General features: G+C 36.8%; 1 protein-coding gene across 1 annotated transcript; it reads left to right on the forward strand.

The window, feature by feature from the left end:
* The first annotated feature begins 345 nt into the window (after positions 1-345).
* On the forward strand, positions 346-15606 carry LOC106762120 (ultraviolet-B receptor UVR8). The gene is made up of 12 exons (XM_014645842.2): positions 346-590; positions 784-970; positions 1572-1718; positions 2477-2558; positions 5123-5278; positions 5564-5737; positions 6077-6148; positions 6719-6790; positions 6937-7055; positions 7883-7968; positions 8128-8180; positions 15070-15606. The coding sequence occupies exons 1-12, from the start codon at positions 500-502 to the stop codon at positions 15154-15156; spliced, it is 1326 nt and encodes a 441-aa protein (XP_014501328.1). The 5' UTR covers positions 346-499; the 3' UTR covers positions 15157-15606.
* The last annotated feature ends 2828 nt before the right edge of the window (positions 15607-18434 follow it).

The raw sequence follows: 18434 nt of genomic DNA on the forward strand, positions 1-18434 counted from the left end.
ATAGTCCTACAGAACATAATTTATGTTCAATTTAGTCCTTGTTTATAATTTATAGAGTTTATTAAAATGACTAAATTAAACACAAATTACGAATTTTAAATGAACAGTAAAAAAAAATAGGTATTATATCGAATATTAACAACCAAATTTGAGAAAAAAAATATTTTAACTAAACATAAATAACAGTATAGCCAATTCATGACACGTGTTAAAATGTTGTAAAAAAAAAAAGTTGTTTGTGAGATTATTATAAAAAAAATGGTTGGCCGTGCTGACAGGCACACTTACACGTGGGTCCCACAACACATTCAATTCTCTGCTTTGGTTTCTCCATTCTCTCACCTGATTGTACCTTGTTTTATTTCTTTTCCTCTTCTTCACCCTCTCTCTTCCACTGGTCCCATCAATGTTGTAAACTCCTTTCCTTGCTTTTTCTTCTCCTCACTCATTTCCCCTCATTCAACCACACACCAACACCTGTCACTCATTCAAAACTCTCATGACGCAATCCCAATCCACCGCCGCTACTTCTCCTCCCTCTCGCGTCCTCCTCATCTCCGCCGGCGCCAGCCACTCCGTCGCTCTTCTCTGTAATCTCCTTCTCCCTCGCCTTTCTATTTCTTTCCACAACAACACTTTTCAATTCATTATCATGCTTGCACTCTGAATTACTTTATGATTGAGTCAACACTTGAGTGGGATGAGATGGAATCCCTTTCTTTTTTTCATTTGACTTTTTCTTTGTGTTTATGTGTGGATTGGTTTTGGTTTGATCCTGTGCAGCTGGGAGTGTTGTGTGCTCGTGGGGTCGCGGAGAGGATGGACAGTTAGGCCATGGTGACACCGACGATAGGCCTTTGCCTACGCAGCTCAGTGCATTGGATGCTCGAGAAATAGATTCCATTGCCTGTGGAGCTGATCACACTCTTGCCTACTCCGAGTCACGGAATGAACTCTATAGTTGGGGATGGTCTGCAATTCGTCCTTTTCACTTCTTCTCTTTAATATACTCATTAATGCACTCTTTCTTGCTTCTCCGTTGTTTCTTATTATGGGATCAATCTTGTTTATTTGTGGATCCTTTGATGTGGGATTAGTTTCAGCCTCAAATGGTGTTACTTGACCTATCATTGGTCTTTAATAGTTACTATAAGATTAAAAATGTCGGTTTACCCCGTTCTTTCTTTCAAGACTTTTATATTACGTATAGTTGTGAGTTGTATTGGTTGTCATAAAGTTAATATTTTGAAAGAGATGGGTTTTATTTTAAGATTAAATTAGTATCCGTTGTCTTTCTTTGTCATATCTCTGCATTTGTGACTTGTTCTTTCTCAGTACATGGGGATGCCACTTTTTTTATTATTTTTGGTTAGTTGATTATTAAAAGACAATTTTTTCTAAGTTTAGGCGGTCTCTTTATAATTTTCCATGGAAGATGGATTCAAGTTTACATGCTGTTAACACCCTTCTATTTATAATATTTTTTTTTGTTCTTATGCATAATAGTGTTTTGGATATGGTTATCTTTGTTATTCTTAAATACTCAAGCAGATCACGTCTGGTTTTTCTAGGGGTGATTTTGGAAGGTTGGGTCATGGTAATTCTAGTGATTTGCTCATTCCTCAGCCTATTGTAGCATTACAAGGTCTAAGGATAAAGCAAATTGCATGTGGGGATAGTCATTGTCTGGCAGTTACCATGGAAGGCGAGGTTCAGAGGTTTGTATTTCTCGAACAAAATTTTAGCACTCTCTCTGTTCTGACAGTTTTTTTATGCATATACTAATTACTATTCCTGGTTGTGTATGTTGAGTGCAGTTTTGTAATGCTTTCTGATTCCTATGTCTGATATTTTTAATTTCATTCTTTTGTCTTCTGAGTTCACTGAAAGAATTTCAAATAGAATTTTAATTACCGGAGTAAACTGTATGGACTTCGTATGCAAACACTACCTTTATGGATTAGGGGCTTTTTTGGTTAAACAACTTTATAAACATACATAAAGTTGTATTTATAGTTGAAAATAATAGTGTGGAGCTCTTTTCTCACGTTATGTTGGAGCTAAACAATTTATGGGCATATCATAAGTTATTTTCATAAGCTCTTCCAAATGCTTAAGACAAGTGTTTATGTCATAAGGTAAGTCTAAATAAACTGTAAATAGCCTCTTCCAGACAAACCTCGACCTAGTTCCTTGAAGGTGGTACGGGCATCAGGTTTTTTAGTTCTCAAGGTTGAATTCTTACTTGTTACTACCTGCTACACTCACTGTTTAATTTACATTCCTTTTTTAAAAGGTACAAATACGTATAGAAATCCTTGTTTTATTCTGTGAGACTGATGACTAGTTTTTTTTTTTTTTTTTTAAAGGCTGTACCCTGATGTGCTAGCCAGCTGTCATCTCGATCATCACAAATTTGGTTGTTTTATTTTCACTTTATCTATAACTCTTGTGTATTTTTTCTCTCTTATTGAAGTTGGGGGAGGAATCAAAATGGTCAACTTGGACTTGGTACCACAGAAGATTCTCTTGTTCCACAAAAGATTCAGACATTTCAGGTACCTATTTCAAAGACATTCATCAAGGTTATCTGTGTTAAATTAAAGTCTAGGAACAAGTTATCAAGAATGAACACACAATGATAGGTTACTTCTACCATATATTTAATTACTACTCATCTAACCTCTCTTTGAATCAATTTAAAAAGTATGCAGTCTCTCTACATCTGATGAGACTCAGGACAAAAGAATAAAAAAAGCCAAGAAGCGAGAGAAAATAATTAGATTAGTTAGATGGAATAAGACAATTAAATTTGTTAAGTTAAGTGGTTCAGAGTTGGGAGTAATAAGAACAGGGGTGTAGCTTGAACGGGTAAAGGGAAGAAGAGAGGACTAGTCTTTTGGAATCCATTTGTTGAAGGAGTAAAGACTTGGAAGGAAAATTCTCTCCTTTTTCCACTTGTTATTCAACTACGTACTCAACAACACTACTATTTCTTTTTTCTCACTATTTACCAGTTCTTTTTCTTGTTCTTCTATAACACTCTAGCCTGAACATATGTATCAGCCCTTCCAGGCCTTAGACTGCCCAAAGCATCCTCCCAATTGTTCCTTACTCTTCTCTCCATCTTCTCCTCTTTCTAACATTTCCCCTCGCCCACAATCATGCAGAATCATACCCTCAATTCATCATGTGTCAAGTATCTTTCATAATACGATCCCTATTCACTCCACTAACCAATTTCCTACTGTATCATTTAATTCAAATCCATAATGTTTTTCATTGCTCTTGTTAACTTTGTTGCCCCCATTCTCTCCCTTCAACTTCATAGGTTAAATAGTAGTAGTTTTGATGTTTACTTCTACCACTTCTGATAGGTTCCTGGATTGGGAAACCTATCTGCAATGCACTCACGCACACGTATACACCAGAAAAAGAGTATAATCTGTATATTCTCTATTCAGTATAGCCGCTCCATAACTGTAACAACCTTCAAGAGAGCCAAATTCTCTCTCCACAGGATAAACGTGATCCTGTCTACACACTCTAATAATTCCAAAATGTAAAATATCCTCACCCCCCTCTGCTCTTATATAGGAGCTTTAATTCCCACCCAAACTAATAATACTATTGATACGGTTATAACTGCCTGACGCCTCTTCCCCATTATTCTCTATCAACTTCTCTAGCCTTGTCTCCAGTTCCTCTTGCCGTCCGCGCGCCTCGACTCGCCTCCTCCACGTCTCGCGCAACCTCCATCCCCTTTAATAAATCCCGGGGCTTATGCGAACAAATATGACTTCTGACTTCACCTTGCAGACCCACAAACAAATATCCGAGGAGCTGATCCTTCGTCATGCCCTTCGTTTGCGCCACCAACATTTCAAAGTCCTGGGTGTACTCATCGACGGTGCTCTTCTGTTTGACCACCGCTGGCCTCTCAAACACTGCTCCTCTGTCGCGACCTCCAAACCTCCTTACTAGAGCTTCCCGCAAACCTTCCCATGTGGGCATCCGAGTTTTCTCTTTCCAGAAGCGGACCCTATAACTCATACTCCCTTCCATGCAGACATACACCAGTCGGAGTTTTTCCTTTCCATCACCTTCTGGCTCACGAAAAATTTTTCCGTGCGAGAAATCCACCCTAGCGGATCGATTCCTTCGAAGGTTGGTAACTCAATCCTCTTCACCCAGTTAGGTTGTGCGTCACTCCGATCCGGGCCCAATTCCGCATCGACACCTTCTCTTCGTCCTCCTCTGTCGTCGTTCACTAAATCCTGACTGCCCTCCTGATGACCCTCGACGGTTCGTCCGCCAAATATTCGCATGAATTCCCTAATTTCTTGCCGTAAGCCCATCATCTCCGCCTTCAACGCATCCACAGTCGTCTCCATCGTCTCCATTCGTCCCTCCAGCACATTCATCCTCCCCTCCAACCTTCCTTCTAGCGCACTTAATTTTTCCTCCATCTCACTCCTGTCTCTCAGTGATCCGGCAGGTCGGACCAAATTGATAGGTTCCTGGATTGGGAAACCTATCTGTAATGCACTCACGCACATGTATACACCAGAAAAAGAGTATAATCTGTATATTCTCTATTCAATATAGCCGCTCCATAACTGTAACAACCTTCAAGAGAGTCAAATTCTCTCTCCACAGGATAAACGTGATCCTGTCTACACACTCTAATAATTCCAAAACGTAAAATATCCTCACCCCCCTCTGCTCTTATATAGGAGTTTTAATTCCCACCCAAACTAATAATACTACTAATACGGTTATAACTGCCTAACGCCTCTTCCCCCATTATTCTCTATCAACTTCTCTAGCCTTGTTCTTTTTCTTTCGGTAATAAATCTGAAAACTGAAAGGTAGATAATTTTATCTACCAATCTTCTAATTCCGATCTTCTGGGAGAACATCAACAGTTTTTCATTTCAGAAGTATCACCTCCTTTAAACAAATGGAAGGGAAAAACAGCTAGATCAACAACAAAACAAAAGCAGTACTCTAGTCATGAAATTAATGCTAAGATATTATTTATTTATGAAACATTGATAGTTACAATACATCAAAGAATTATCCCACTAATTATTTGCTCATGTAATTTTTTATATTGTAGGAAATACCTATCAAAATGGTTGCTGCAGGCGCAGAACACAGTGTAGCTATTACTGAAAACGGAGAACTGTATGGATGGGGTTGGGGCCGATATGGAAATTTGGGGTTGGGAGATAGAAATGATCGCTGGATTCCTGAGAAAGTTTCTTCTATTGATGTATGTCCTCAGTCTGGTATCATATTACCTTTCCTGTTTAGACGCTAATCATAAAGGAATACGTGTTAATGGAATGTATATGATTTTATATTTTTTAATTTATGAAAAGTTTTCTTGCTGTTTAATAGAAGCAGCAGCATTTCCAGGTTTTTGATTTTCTGTGTGATTTGTCTGGATAATGTTGTTAAGATTCATGTACAATTGGTGTATATGCATACATACTAATGGATGGAGAAGTTACGTATTTTACTCCCCTTGCCCAATTCTTTGTCGTTTACATTACAGTGTGACAAGATGGTCATGGTTGCTTGTGGTTGGCGGCATACAATATCTGTTTCATCTTCTGGTGGCTTATACACATATGGGTGGAGCAAATATGGCCAGTTAGGTCATGGAAATTTTGAGGATTCTCTAGTGCCTCACAAGCTTCAAGCCCTGAGTGACGAGTTAATCTGTCAGGTTAGTCCTTTAATTTTATGCTGAGTTGGTGTTTTCATAGCAATTTCTTGTATTATTTGGATGCATTGGCATATCGCTTTGCTATGCTATTTTAGTCGCTTGTATCTTCCTCCTGTCCTACTTTTTAAATGTTGATTTTTCTCTCTTAGGGAAAGGATTGGAAATACTTCTCATCTATGGGTTCCACCATGTGTTGTGTGTTTGCTAAGGACAAGAAAAATTTGTTCTAACAAAATCTTGTCCTACCCAGAAACCCTGCACACTGGGAGCAATAGCATATTTGTTGTTAGATATATAGTTTTCTTGTTTGTCTCTTGACTTGGCTTGGGCTTTCTTCAGGTATCAGGTGGTTGGAGGCATAGTATGGCACTTACATCTACTGGACTACTCTATGGATGGGGTTGGAATAAGGTTTGCAGTAAACTTATATACTCCCTTGTTCATGTGACAGTATTATAATGTTAAGGCATGACCTCCTATTACAAAGTTCTATGAAAGAAGAAACATGGGAAAAAGGAAAAATACAGCTGATTGTTTTAATTCAAACAGCTGCAAAATATGTTAGTAGTTAACTTTGTTGTTGTGTTGGGAAGCTTGCATATATATATATAGAGGGATATATAGGTGTGTTTTGGGGTCTTGGCGGTATGAGAAAATTAGTTGATTAGGGGAGGCTTTCTGGACCCTCGAAGTGCCAGTGGTTTATCTGTGAACTTTTGAAACATCTATACAAATTTTTCAGAATCCGTATTTGTGGGTTCTTTCCTTTCTTGAGTTTCTGATCCAGTTTACTTGTTATTTATGAACACAGCAGAGGATATATTAGGTGTCTGCTTAAAGAGTGCACATTTATGTGTCGGAGAACTAAATATTCCACTATATACAAAAATTGTATAAGGCTCCATTCTCTTTCTGCACAATAACAAGTGTTTTATTACTGACGTGTTTGGGAAATTGTTACCTATTTTCCTTCAATTGTAGTTTGGACAGGTTGGAGTCGATGACAATGTTGATCGCTGCTCACCTGTACAAGTGAAGTTTCCCCATGATCAGGTACTTGAAACTGTATTCTTCCCTTTCTTTCTTTCATTTGGAATGTTTCAAAGTTTGTATCTTACCGTCAATGTCTTTCTTTAAATAATCCACTGACTATTCTTTATCATTTCTTTTTTCTCCACACTTTTGGTTTTACATGGCAGAAAATAGTCCAGATCTCATGTGGGTGGAGGCACACAATTGCTGTAACTGACAAGAACAACGTATATTCTTGGGGAAGAGGAACAAATGGCCAACTTGGGCATGGGGATACCATTGACCGGTAATTGCATGTACAACCTGAATAAACTTGTTAGGATTGTCAGGCATGCATTCATCTTTTCCTGAATTTTTTTCTCTTCATATGATTGCTGAAGGCACATAACAGATATTCTTACTCTGGTCATAGAAGTATGCTTGATAGGAGAAACAATTTTTTGTTGGTAGTGTCGAGTTGTTTTTGGGGTTATGACTGCACTGAGGTTTGAACCTCTAGTATGCAAATGACTCAACTTATTACCAGCTGACTCTAAGTGGCTTGTTAATTTCCTAACTAATTTCGTCAAACAAGACCTTTGATCTGAAACAAATTAATTATTTTAATGAAACTTTTAAAGTCATTCTATAGATCAACTGGAAGTAGGGTCTGATATCATCAAATTTGTAATGGCTGCTCTTTTTAATCTGTTAGATTTTGCATCAATGATCTTGGTTCTGAAATCATTTCGATTGACATATTGGGCGTGTAATGACTCCTGTGAAGTGGATGGTCTAATTCTGACTGCGGTTGAGAACTCAAAAACTAGCTTGTATAATGTAGCTGTATAGGTTATCTTTGTTAACTATCAGAATAGAGCTTCATATTGCTACATGCACCACCTTGGTTCCCTCTTGGTGCCCTATTCATTTTAAATCAAATTATTTATTTTCAATATGGCTTTGTGTATCTTTTATTCACCCTGGAAAAAGTCATTAGTTTTGGTGGCAATTATGACCATGTTCATCTAAGAATAATAAGTTATATAGCTAATCTACTTTATTAATTGGAAACGTTGTTTTGATTAATTTGTGCATTTGATTACTTGTCTTGATATGATTTTTTCTTTTTAGGAATTCTCCAAAGATAATTGAAGCTTTGAGTGTGGATGGATCTTCTGGGCAGCATATAGAATCCTCTAACACAGATCTTTTGTCAGGTGCTTTGTTCTGCTCATTACTCATCAGTAATATTGTTCCTTTTCAGTCATTAATGATGATACCATTTGGTAGTGTAATTTGGATTCACATATTTTATTTTTAATCATTCTTAATGCAATCTGGCATCGTGATAGCTCTGTTGTTTTCTCCTTAAATAGGGAAAAGCGGTGCCTCCTTATCTGTGAGATATGCAGTTGTTCCGGATGAAACTGTAAGTATCATGTTTCAGCATGCATTATTTGTTTAAACTGGGCTTAAAGGCGACTTGTATATGTTACGATTAGTATTTCTATGCATCTTTGCTCACGATTTAGGAAAGCTAGAAAGAAAACGGTCATTTCAACCTGTTAGGATTACGAGAAACACAGGAGTGGACTTGGTCCTTTTGACTTGGTATGAGGAGTAATTATTGCATTACCATAGTATCTAGACAGACATCTAATCAAATGCATGATCCATGGAAATAATAGTCTGTTGAAATATGTAGTATCATCTTAAACTTTCTGATCGGTTGTCTATAACCATGTTATTCACGCAGAAATTGATTTCAAATGTGATGGCATACCCCCTGGCTATGGTCAAGCAATTTTAAGAAAAGTTGAAGTCATTTGTGGAAGATGGTTCTAGACTTTCTCTTGAGCCATCATGGAGCTTTCAGTAGAGTAGAATAAATTGGGCCTTGTATTTTGGGTCAAACAGTGTAGGGTTTTTGAATCATTTGGATCAACAAAGGTCAAGGCCCAATGTTGACCCAAAGTGGAAGTCCATTTGCTAGGTTGACCAAGTAGTCAAAGTTTTTAACCTAGCTTAGTGGACAAGAGTGTGGGACGTCCTACCTATGTGAGTTTAGTCATGTGTCATGCTCTCATTAGAGAGGATTTTCCATAATTGGTGACCACATGTCACTCTAGGAATGGAGAAGATTCTCTGTAAGTAGTAGCTTCATGTCTGCCTTCATATTGAAGAGGACTTTTGCCTATCTCCAAGTTAGGTCAAGGTAGTGTTTTTAGGATTTTTCTGTCAAAAACCATGATTGACGTGGTAGTAATTGTCGTGATATATTTTAGGATGTTTTTATATTTGATGGACTGTATTTATGCAACAGTTGTGTGCTGCATTTATTAGGTTTATTTATGTTGGTTGATCCCGTAATCATAGGGATCTGATTCTTAGAATTAACAGCTGCATTTCCTAAAATATGCAGCTAACCCATGTATATTTATAGAGGTTAATAACCTCAGAATGTGAATAAGAAAGAAATAATATTCCTTCTAAATTTGAGATGGTATCAGAGCTCCCGATCCCTGGGAGTCTCTGACCGTGCCGCTAAACCGCAGCCGCAGCCTTCATTGCTGCGTGATCTGTAACCTAAAATCGCAGCCTTTATTGTTGCACCCCAGAGCTAGCCTTCATTGCAGCGTAACTCCTTCCACCTTGATTTCTCCTTGTTATGGCTGAAGTAGTGAATCAGGAAACTGGGGACAGTCCCCAAACCACTGGAGAAATGCAGAATATTCATTCCACTTATAGGTTAAATGGGAAGAACTATCTCAAATGGTCTTAAATCATTAAGACCATCTTGAAAGGTAAAGGGAAGATTAGTCACCTGATTGGTGATGCACCAGATGAGACTGATCCCAAATTCAAATCATGGGATGAAGAAGACTCCATGATCATGGCGTGGCTATGGAATTCAATGGTCCCAGAAATCAGTGATACCTGTATGTTTCTAAAATCAGCAAAGGAAATTTGGGAGGCAGCTGAACAAACTTACTCTAAGGCCAAGGATGCTGCTCAAATTTATGATGTAAAAGTGAAGACTGTAGCTGCCAAACAGGGAAATAAATCGGTCACAGAATATGCCAATCAACTCAAGTCTCTATGGATGGAACTGGATCACTATCGAGTTATAAAAGCAAAATGCTCAGAAGACTCAGCAATTCTAAAGGAGTATATTGAACAAGATAGGGTCTATGATATTTTGGTAGGCCTAAACCCTGAATATGACCAAGTTCGAATCCAAATCCTGGGAAAAGAAAAAGTTCCAGGGCTTAATGAAGTGGTGGCCATTATCCGGAGTGAAGAAAGCAGGAGAGGGCTGATGCTGGAAACCTCAACCACCGAAAATTCTATAATGATAGCTGAAGGAGGAACAATCATGATTGCCAACCAGAAAAAAAACTGGGTTCCCAATATGGAGAAGAAACATGAGGAGGTTTGGTGTACTCATTGTAATAAGCCACGCCATACAAGGGAAAAGTGTTGGAAATTACACGAAAAACCTCCAAGCCGAGAATGGGGGCTGAAAGATGGAAAGATCTCAAAATGGGGATCGAAAGGAGAAAACACAAGCCGAGAATGGGGGCCAAAAAACCCAAGCCGAGAATGTGGGCAAAAAGGAGGCGTATACAAAAAAGGAGGGCAAGGGCAAGCATACATTGCTAATGGTCAAAGTGAAGAATCTGTAAAGTTGAATCATGAAGAGATAGAACGGGTAAGAGCAATTCTTAGTAAATTGGAGAAGCCCACCAGTACAGGTACGTGTACATTGACATACTCTGGTAAGTTTCCATTTCTGTTTGGGCTCAATGTTTCAGATACACCATTAACACATTACTAGATATTAGACTCTGGAGCCACTGACCATATGACCCCCTTACCCAAATACTTTTGCACGTATTCCCCATGTCCTAGCAACAAGAAAATTTCTACCGCAGATGGAACCCTTGGACAAGGAGAGGTCCAAATAAGCCCATCCATGACCTTAAAAAATGTCCTTCATGTCCCTAAACTATACACCAACCTGATTTCCATACAAAAACTTACCAAAGACCTTTCATGTAATGTTGTCTTTTATAGCAACGCTTGTATCTTGCAGGACAAGAACTCGGGGAGGACGATTGGACATGCTAGAGAATGGAATGGCCTATATTACATGGAGAACCTTAATCTGCCTACCAAGAGTCTTATATCTACATCCATAATGACCAATAAAGAGAAAGCTCAACTTCATCATTATCGGCTAGGACATCCGTCATTTCGTGTTATAAAAGTGTTGTTTCCTTCCCTGTTTAAAAATTTAGATGTGGAGAGTCTCCATTGTGAGGTGTGTGAGTTTGCAAAACACAAGCGTGTACCTTTTCCCATTAGCAATAAGATGAGTTCTCTCCCGTTTTCTCTTGTTCACACTGATGTATGGGGTCCTGCCCATGTTCCTAATATCTCAGGTGCTAAATGGTTTTTAACATTCATTGATGATTGTACCCGGGTGACTTGGGTGTTTTTANTNAAACAAAAATCTGAAGTTAGCTCNATGTTTATCCAATTTGTCTCAATGATTAAAANTCAATTTGGGGTCAGTATCAAAAGAATTAGGTCTGACAATGCCAAGGACTACTTTAACCTTGTACTAAACTCTTTTTGCCAAAGGGAAGGGATAATCCATGAGTCCTCATGTGTAAACACACCTCAACAGAATGGGATTGCAGAGAGGAAAAATGAGCACCTATTAGATCAAACTAGAGCTCTACTTTTTCAAAACCATGTTCCTAAGAGATTTTGGGGGAAGCCTTTCTTACTGCCACCTATCTAATTAATAGGTTACCCACTAAAATTTTAAACTCTAAAAGTCCCATGGAAGTTCTATCTTCGTTCTACCCACACTTAGATCCTACAAATAACCTTCAACCTAGAATATTTGGGTGTGTATCCTTTGTGCATATTCATAGTAATGAAAGGGGAAAGTTGGATCCTAGGGTTGTCAAGTGTGTCTTCTTAGGGTACTCTACCACACAAAAAGGGTACAAATGTTTTCAACCCCTCAAAAAGATTGTGTCAAGAGATGTCACCTTCAACGAACAAGAAAGCTACTTTAAACAGCCTCATCTTCAGGGAGAGAATGTAAGGGAGGAAGATGAGACTCTCATGTTCCCAAATATGACGTTTGGACCTGAAATTGGCCCAGAAATTGACCCTGAAACTGAGGGAAGCATTGAGCATGCTGCACCTGAACCAATGAGACCTCCTGCACCTGAACCAGAAAAACAGCCTCCTGCACCTGCACCTGAACCAGCAAAACAGCCTGCACCTGCACCTGATGGAGGAGGAAAGTTTGGGAAAAATCTGGTATATTCAAGGAAAGAAAAGGCCATTCCAGGATCCGGCAATGTCCAAGAATCCAACCCACCGTCACTGCATGAGGTAACACCTTCAAATCCTATAAATTTAAGTGATTCTAATGAGCTTTTGTCTGAAAATCTAGAAGTACAGGTGGACCAAACTCTGGACCTGCCCATTGCCCTTAGAAAGGGAACTAGAACATGCACCAAACAACCACTTTACCCACTGTCAAATTTTTTATCCTTTGAAAAATTCTCTCCTACCCATAGAACTTTTCTCACTAACCTCAACTCCACACACACACCTTCCTCTGTATCTGAAGCATTGTCTGACAAGAAATGGAAACATGCCATGGATGTGGAAATGGATGCGTTAAACAAAAATAGAACCTGGGAACTTGTCACTCTACCTCCTGGAAAAAAACCAGTTGGATGTAAGTGGGTATATACAATAAAGTATAGGGCCGATGGGACCATTGAACGTCACAAGGCAAGGTTGGTAGCTAAAGGCTTCACTTAAACCTATGAAGTTGATTACTTGGAGACATTTGCCCCGGTTGCTAAGATGAACTCGGTCAGAGTAATATTGTCATTGGCAGCTAATAATGATTGGGATCTGCAACAATTTGATGTGAAGAATGCCTTTTTGCATGGAGATCTTGAAGAAGAAATATACATGGAATTGCCCCCTGGTTACAATGGTCGGGTTGCTGTTGGAACGGTTTGCAAACTAAGAAAGGCTCTATATGGACTGAAACAATCTCCAAGAACATGGTTTGGAAGATTTACCAAGGTCATGACAGGTCTGGGCTACAAACAGAGCCAAGGAGATCACACATTATTTATCAAACATTCAGTTTCAGGGGGAGTAACACTTTTATTAGTGTATGTAGATGATATTATAGTAAGTGGGGATGACAAGCAGGAACAACAAGTGTTAAGTGAGTGTCTTGCCACTGAATTTGAGATCAAGACGCTAGGGAGACTTAAATATTTTTTGGGAATTGAAGTGGCTCATTCCAAGAAAGGGATCTTCATATCTCAACAAAAGTATATTACTGATCTGCTCAAAGAAATAGGAAAGACAGACTGCAGACCAGCAAGTACTCCAGTTGATCCAAATATAAAATTGGGAAGTATGGAGGAGGATATTGCGGTGGACAAGGAAATGTATCAAAGACTTGTGGGCAGACTTATTTACTTATCTCATACTAGACCAGACATTGCTTTTGCTGTAAGTCTAATCAGCCAATTTATGCACCAACCAAAGGAAGCTCATCTACAAGCTGCCCTTAGGATTGTTCAGTACTTAAAAGGAACCTCCGGAAGAGGAATTTTGTTCAAGCGGAACAAGAGTGTAAGTCTTGAAGCATATACAGATGCGGACTATGCAGGGTCAGTTGTAGATAGAAGGTCAACCACGGGATACTGCACCTTCCTCGGTGGAAACTTAGTCACTTGGAAGAGTAAAAAACAGAGTGTAGTAGATCAAGTGTTGAAGCAGAATTTATTGCAATGGCCCACGGAATATGTGAACTTCTATGGCTGAAGATTATATTGGAAGACTTGAAGATAAAGTGGGACGAACCTATGANGTTATATTGCGACAATAAATCTGCAATTAGCATAGCTCACAACCCGATTCAACATGATAGGACTAAACATATTGAAGTCGATAGACACTTTATCAAGGAAAAACTTGANAGTGGCATGATTTGCACACCATATGTGTCCACTCAGAACCAACTTGCNGACATCCTCACCAAGGGCCTGAACTGCAGTAAATTTGAAGGAATTATATCCAAGCTGGGAATGGAAAACACCTATTCACCAGCTTGAGGGGGAGTGTCAAAAACCATGATTGACGTGGTAGTAATTGTCATGATATATTTTAGGATGTTTTTATATTTGATGGACTGTATTTATGCAACAGTTATGTGCTGCATTTATTAGGTTTATTTATGTTGGTTGATCCTGTAATCATAGGGATCTGATTCTTAGAATTAACAGCTGCATTTCCTAAAATATGCAGCTAACCCATGTATATTTATAGAGGTTAATAACCTTAGAATGTGAATAAGAAAGAAATAATATTCCTTCTAAATTTGAGATTCTTTTACATTTTGGAGACACCTTTAACCTATAAATAGAGGTGTCTCCACCTTTGTATTCTCACTTTGAGATTAGTAATGAAATGCTACCAAAATATTGAGCAATTCTATTAGTCTCTAGAGTAAGGCTAGAGCATTCCATGAGGTCTCTTCTAGCCACATTCCTTTAAGATTTGGCCTAATCTCTCTAAGAGCACCATACAAACACCACCCTATCACCATTAAAACACCAAGGCTGTGAGCCTCTCTTCTAAAACCCACCAGCACCATTCATCCTTTGCACCATCACCATGGCTTCTCTTCTAGCTTTGGTCCATCCTAGCTTTAGGAGGAAGACTATCATTAAACACAACATTTCATTACTAATCTTAAAGTGAGAATACAAGGGTGGAGATACCTTTATTTATAGGCTAAAGGTGTCTCTAAAATATAGAAGCAAAACTTTAAAAATACTACCTTGACCTAACTTGGAGACAAACAAAAATTCTCTCCAATATGAAAAGGACATGTGGTCATTATCTATGGAGAATCCTCTCTATTCCTAAAGTGACATGTGGCCACTATCTATGGAAACCCTCTCCAATGAAAGTATGGCACATGGCCACACAATGGTGGGATGTCTACTCTTGTCCAAAATACAAGGTCCAAAATAAATCCTAAACACTTCTTGACCTATAATATAAGGTCCAATTTATTTTACTCTAGCAAAAGTTACATGATAGCCTAAGAGAGTCTAGACCCATTTTTCTAAGATGATTTCAAATTTTTTGAAAGTGTATGACCGTGACCAAGGGTAATGCCATCTGAATGAAAGCTATGCCGTTGAAGATTAGAAAAGCTTATTATGTCACCAATATGTATGATTTGACAGGTCTCAGGACAAACTGCTAGTTCGAGCAGTGGAGATAGGCTTGATATCAGTGTCCCTGAAAGTGATGTCAAACGGATCCGAGTTTGATGAGCCACATTTCCCTTAGGCTGCACACTATTGATGTCTCTGTCTCTGCCTCTACCTCATCAGTTCACTGGAGCCACTCAGATGCCACTAGTAATTTGGCTTTCACAGTAGTAATTGTAAATTGTAGCATATGAGAAATAACAGGAACATATTCTTCAACACACTTGTTTTAGCACGCTCTTCACTCTTGGCTAGAATTTGTTGAGACTCAGGACTTAGGAGTGATACTTGTGATATAAAAAAAAATGGAGATCCCGTGTTGTTTTGAGTCCTAACAAATTTCAGTTAATATCAGAGTCAAAGAATATTAAAAAAGATGTTGCAAACATTCAAGAAAGAGTGTGAGAAACATTGCATCTGATGTCCTTATTATGTATTTACCAAACATATATACTTTTAATGTATCCTAATTTAAATTTTTTTATTTCAAACTAATTTATGATGCTGCGATTTCACTTGTTCATTCTGATAAAAGTCTGAAAGGTCTATTATTCTAAGGTTCAGAATTGCCACATGATCAATGATGCAGAAAGGTGGAAATGATGCATACAGGAGAAAGTAGCAATATAAGATGTCACATACAAAGTACTTGCCTCGTAGTTTGAGATTTCTAAATCTTCGACTCAGAATTGACATATTAACCTACGTATAGGATAGGCATTTTCGGAGAAGTTTATTACGAAACCAAACCGTAAAATAATAGAAAAAGGTACAAGTTAAAATTAATTTATATGTAAACTAATGTGATATTTGTCTATTGTTTTTAATTTATGTATAAAATAGTTACTCTAGAAAAAAAAAATATTTTTATTTATTTTCTTTAGAGAAGTATCCGGAAGAAATTCGCTACAAGATTCTTTCATTATATGTTTTTTTTTTGTTAAATTTTTAAAGGAAGTTTCATTTGTATTTTATTGAAGTTTCATATATAATTATTTTGATCTAAACGTTTTAAGCTTCTAAAATTTCACATTTTCTCGTTATAACTTTTGAATAAGTTATGGTTCAAGATTAATTGTAAAACTCCTCAATTAGCATAAATTTAAAGTTGTTAAATTCAAAAGTTTACGTAAATTTGTGAGAACTTGTATATATGAAAAAAAATATAAATAATATCATAGTTTAAAATTTGATATCTTTTTTGATGTTCTGAATTTTTTACTAAAAGAGACACGACAAAAGTGAATTCAGATATACATGATATAATTGTTTTCAAAAAAAAAACAAATGGCATTCAACTCTTATAAACCCACAAAACATTAAAAAGAACTATTTTATTTTATTTATGTGATACAAAACCACTAGAATTTATTTTTTAATAAAAATAATTTTTTAATAAGAAAATGTTGAGACCACCGTGACAAACTTCAGACAAAACAAATAAAAAAATAAAAAATAATGACATGTTTAATAAAAGTTAAAATCATTAAAGTTTATTTTTTTAATAAAAATAATTTTTTCATAGAAAAGATGGTGAGGTGACAACACCATAAAAAATGATTTTTTAATAAAAAAAATTTGTACGAAACTACTTTTTTTCAATAAAGAAGAGTTTGTGCATGTCTAAGAGAATTAAATGACCATAAAAAAAATCTTTTAGATTGTGTTCATTTGGGGTGATTGAGAAAGATGATTTGGGGGAGAGTGATTGAATGAATTTTAGAAAATTTGAGAGTAAATTCTTTTGTGTTTATTTGAGGAGATTTAAAGGTGGTTGAGAGTGGGTTTAGAAGTAAAGTTTGTAAAAATTAGTGTAGAATTTGATTGATGTGATAGTTTTAAAAAATTTGTTTAATGGGTAGAGATTACCAAAATACCCCTAATTATTAAAGTAATATAAAATGATAATTGTTAATGATATATTTAATTGTAAAAATGTTTATAAAAAATAAAAAATTAAAATTAATTATTTAATCATTAAAATTAAATTTAAGAGTCCATTTAATATTATCAAATTGTTTTTTATTTATTTAAAGATTAAATTAGAAAGTTTCTGAAGTAAAATCTTAATTAGTTTTTAAAATAATATTAAATGTTGTTAAATATTTATATAATAGAATTTAAATATAAGAGGTAATTTAATACAATCAAATAAAGATCGCGCACCCAACCCAGCGTGGGGTTTCTTCGTCTCGGTCGCGCGAGAAACCTGAAGGGCAACCTTCTTCCACCAGCGAACATGGCCCCTGCAGTTCCAAATCTAGAATTATACAATGTAGAAAGGGTAAAATAGACATTATAGGTTAAGTCGTTCCAAATCTTCCCACTCTAGCGAGTGATTAAAAATTCTTCAATCCCGCAAATCCGCTGTATTCTTTCCTCGCAATTCGACTCAAGCGAACACGCGATTCTTCGCAATTCATCGCTCTTAAACATCTGTGAACAGTCTTTTCTCTTCAAGTGAACACATGCTTAAAGAAAGATGCATGACAGTAATGAAAGAGAATTGAACTGTGAAAAAGCTTTTTAAATAAAGATGGCAGGGGTGCAAACAATGTTTAAAAAATAAAGCGTCACTCACCACGCAGCGAGATCGGGAGGCGAAATAGGAGCGCACGAATCTCTGCAACGCGACCACGCGATATCGTCACAACGGCAACACGACGACGACTGCAATAGTGAGTGTGAACCAGGTCACCGGAGCGCGACCACAAGACCACAGTAGTGAAGTGAAGCATAACAAAGACGAGGAACCCTAATGAGGTCTTTAAATACTAAATTCAAAACGATTTTTTTTCATTGTTACCTGTATTAGACTCGTCAAATCGTTGTAATATCACGATTATATACAATTTTATTGAGTTTGTTTACGAGTTCGTCGAGTTTACTCAAAATCTGAGTTCATCATTCGATAACCATTACTAGGAATCCAAACTCGTTTAAGTTAACGAGTTAACTCATGAGTTTAATAACCATGATGACACTACTAATTAAAGTAATACATAATTAGTATTAAATATGATTAAAGTATAAGCTATATATTATGTATTTAAGTTTTTTATGAAACTTTTGGGCAAAATTTTGAAAATAAAAGCCAACAAAGTTGGAGGAAGGTACACCATATAAAATATATATATATATATATATATATATATAGATGCAACTTATACACTTGGTTAAAGAGTCTCACTTGATAAAATTTCTTTTTGCATTATCTTTTATTCATATATAACATACAATCATATTAGATAAATCAAATACAAAGACAAACCAGATAATATAGTAAGCTAGTATAATTATAATAGATCATATAATTTATAAATTGTCCTATTCAAAAA

The sequence above is a fragment of the Vigna radiata genome, chromosome 5 (genome assembly GCF_000741045.1).
Source record: "Vigna radiata var. radiata cultivar VC1973A chromosome 5, Vradiata_ver6, whole genome shotgun sequence".
NCBI classification, from domain to species: Eukaryota; Viridiplantae; Streptophyta; class Magnoliopsida; order Fabales; family Fabaceae; genus Vigna; species Vigna radiata.

Coding starts and splice junctions, on each gene's coding strand:
- LOC106762120 (XM_014645842.2), top strand. CDS start 500: ATGACGCAATCCCAATCCACCGCCGCTACTTCTCCTCCCTCTCGCGTC. Junction 2,559..5,122: donor AAAAGATTCAGACATTTCAG/GTACCTATTTCA, acceptor TTTATATTGTAG/GAAATACCTATCAAAATGGT. Junction 7,969..8,127: donor TAACACAGATCTTTTGTCAG/GTGCTTTGTTCT, acceptor CTCCTTAAATAG/GGAAAAGCGGTGCCTCCTTA.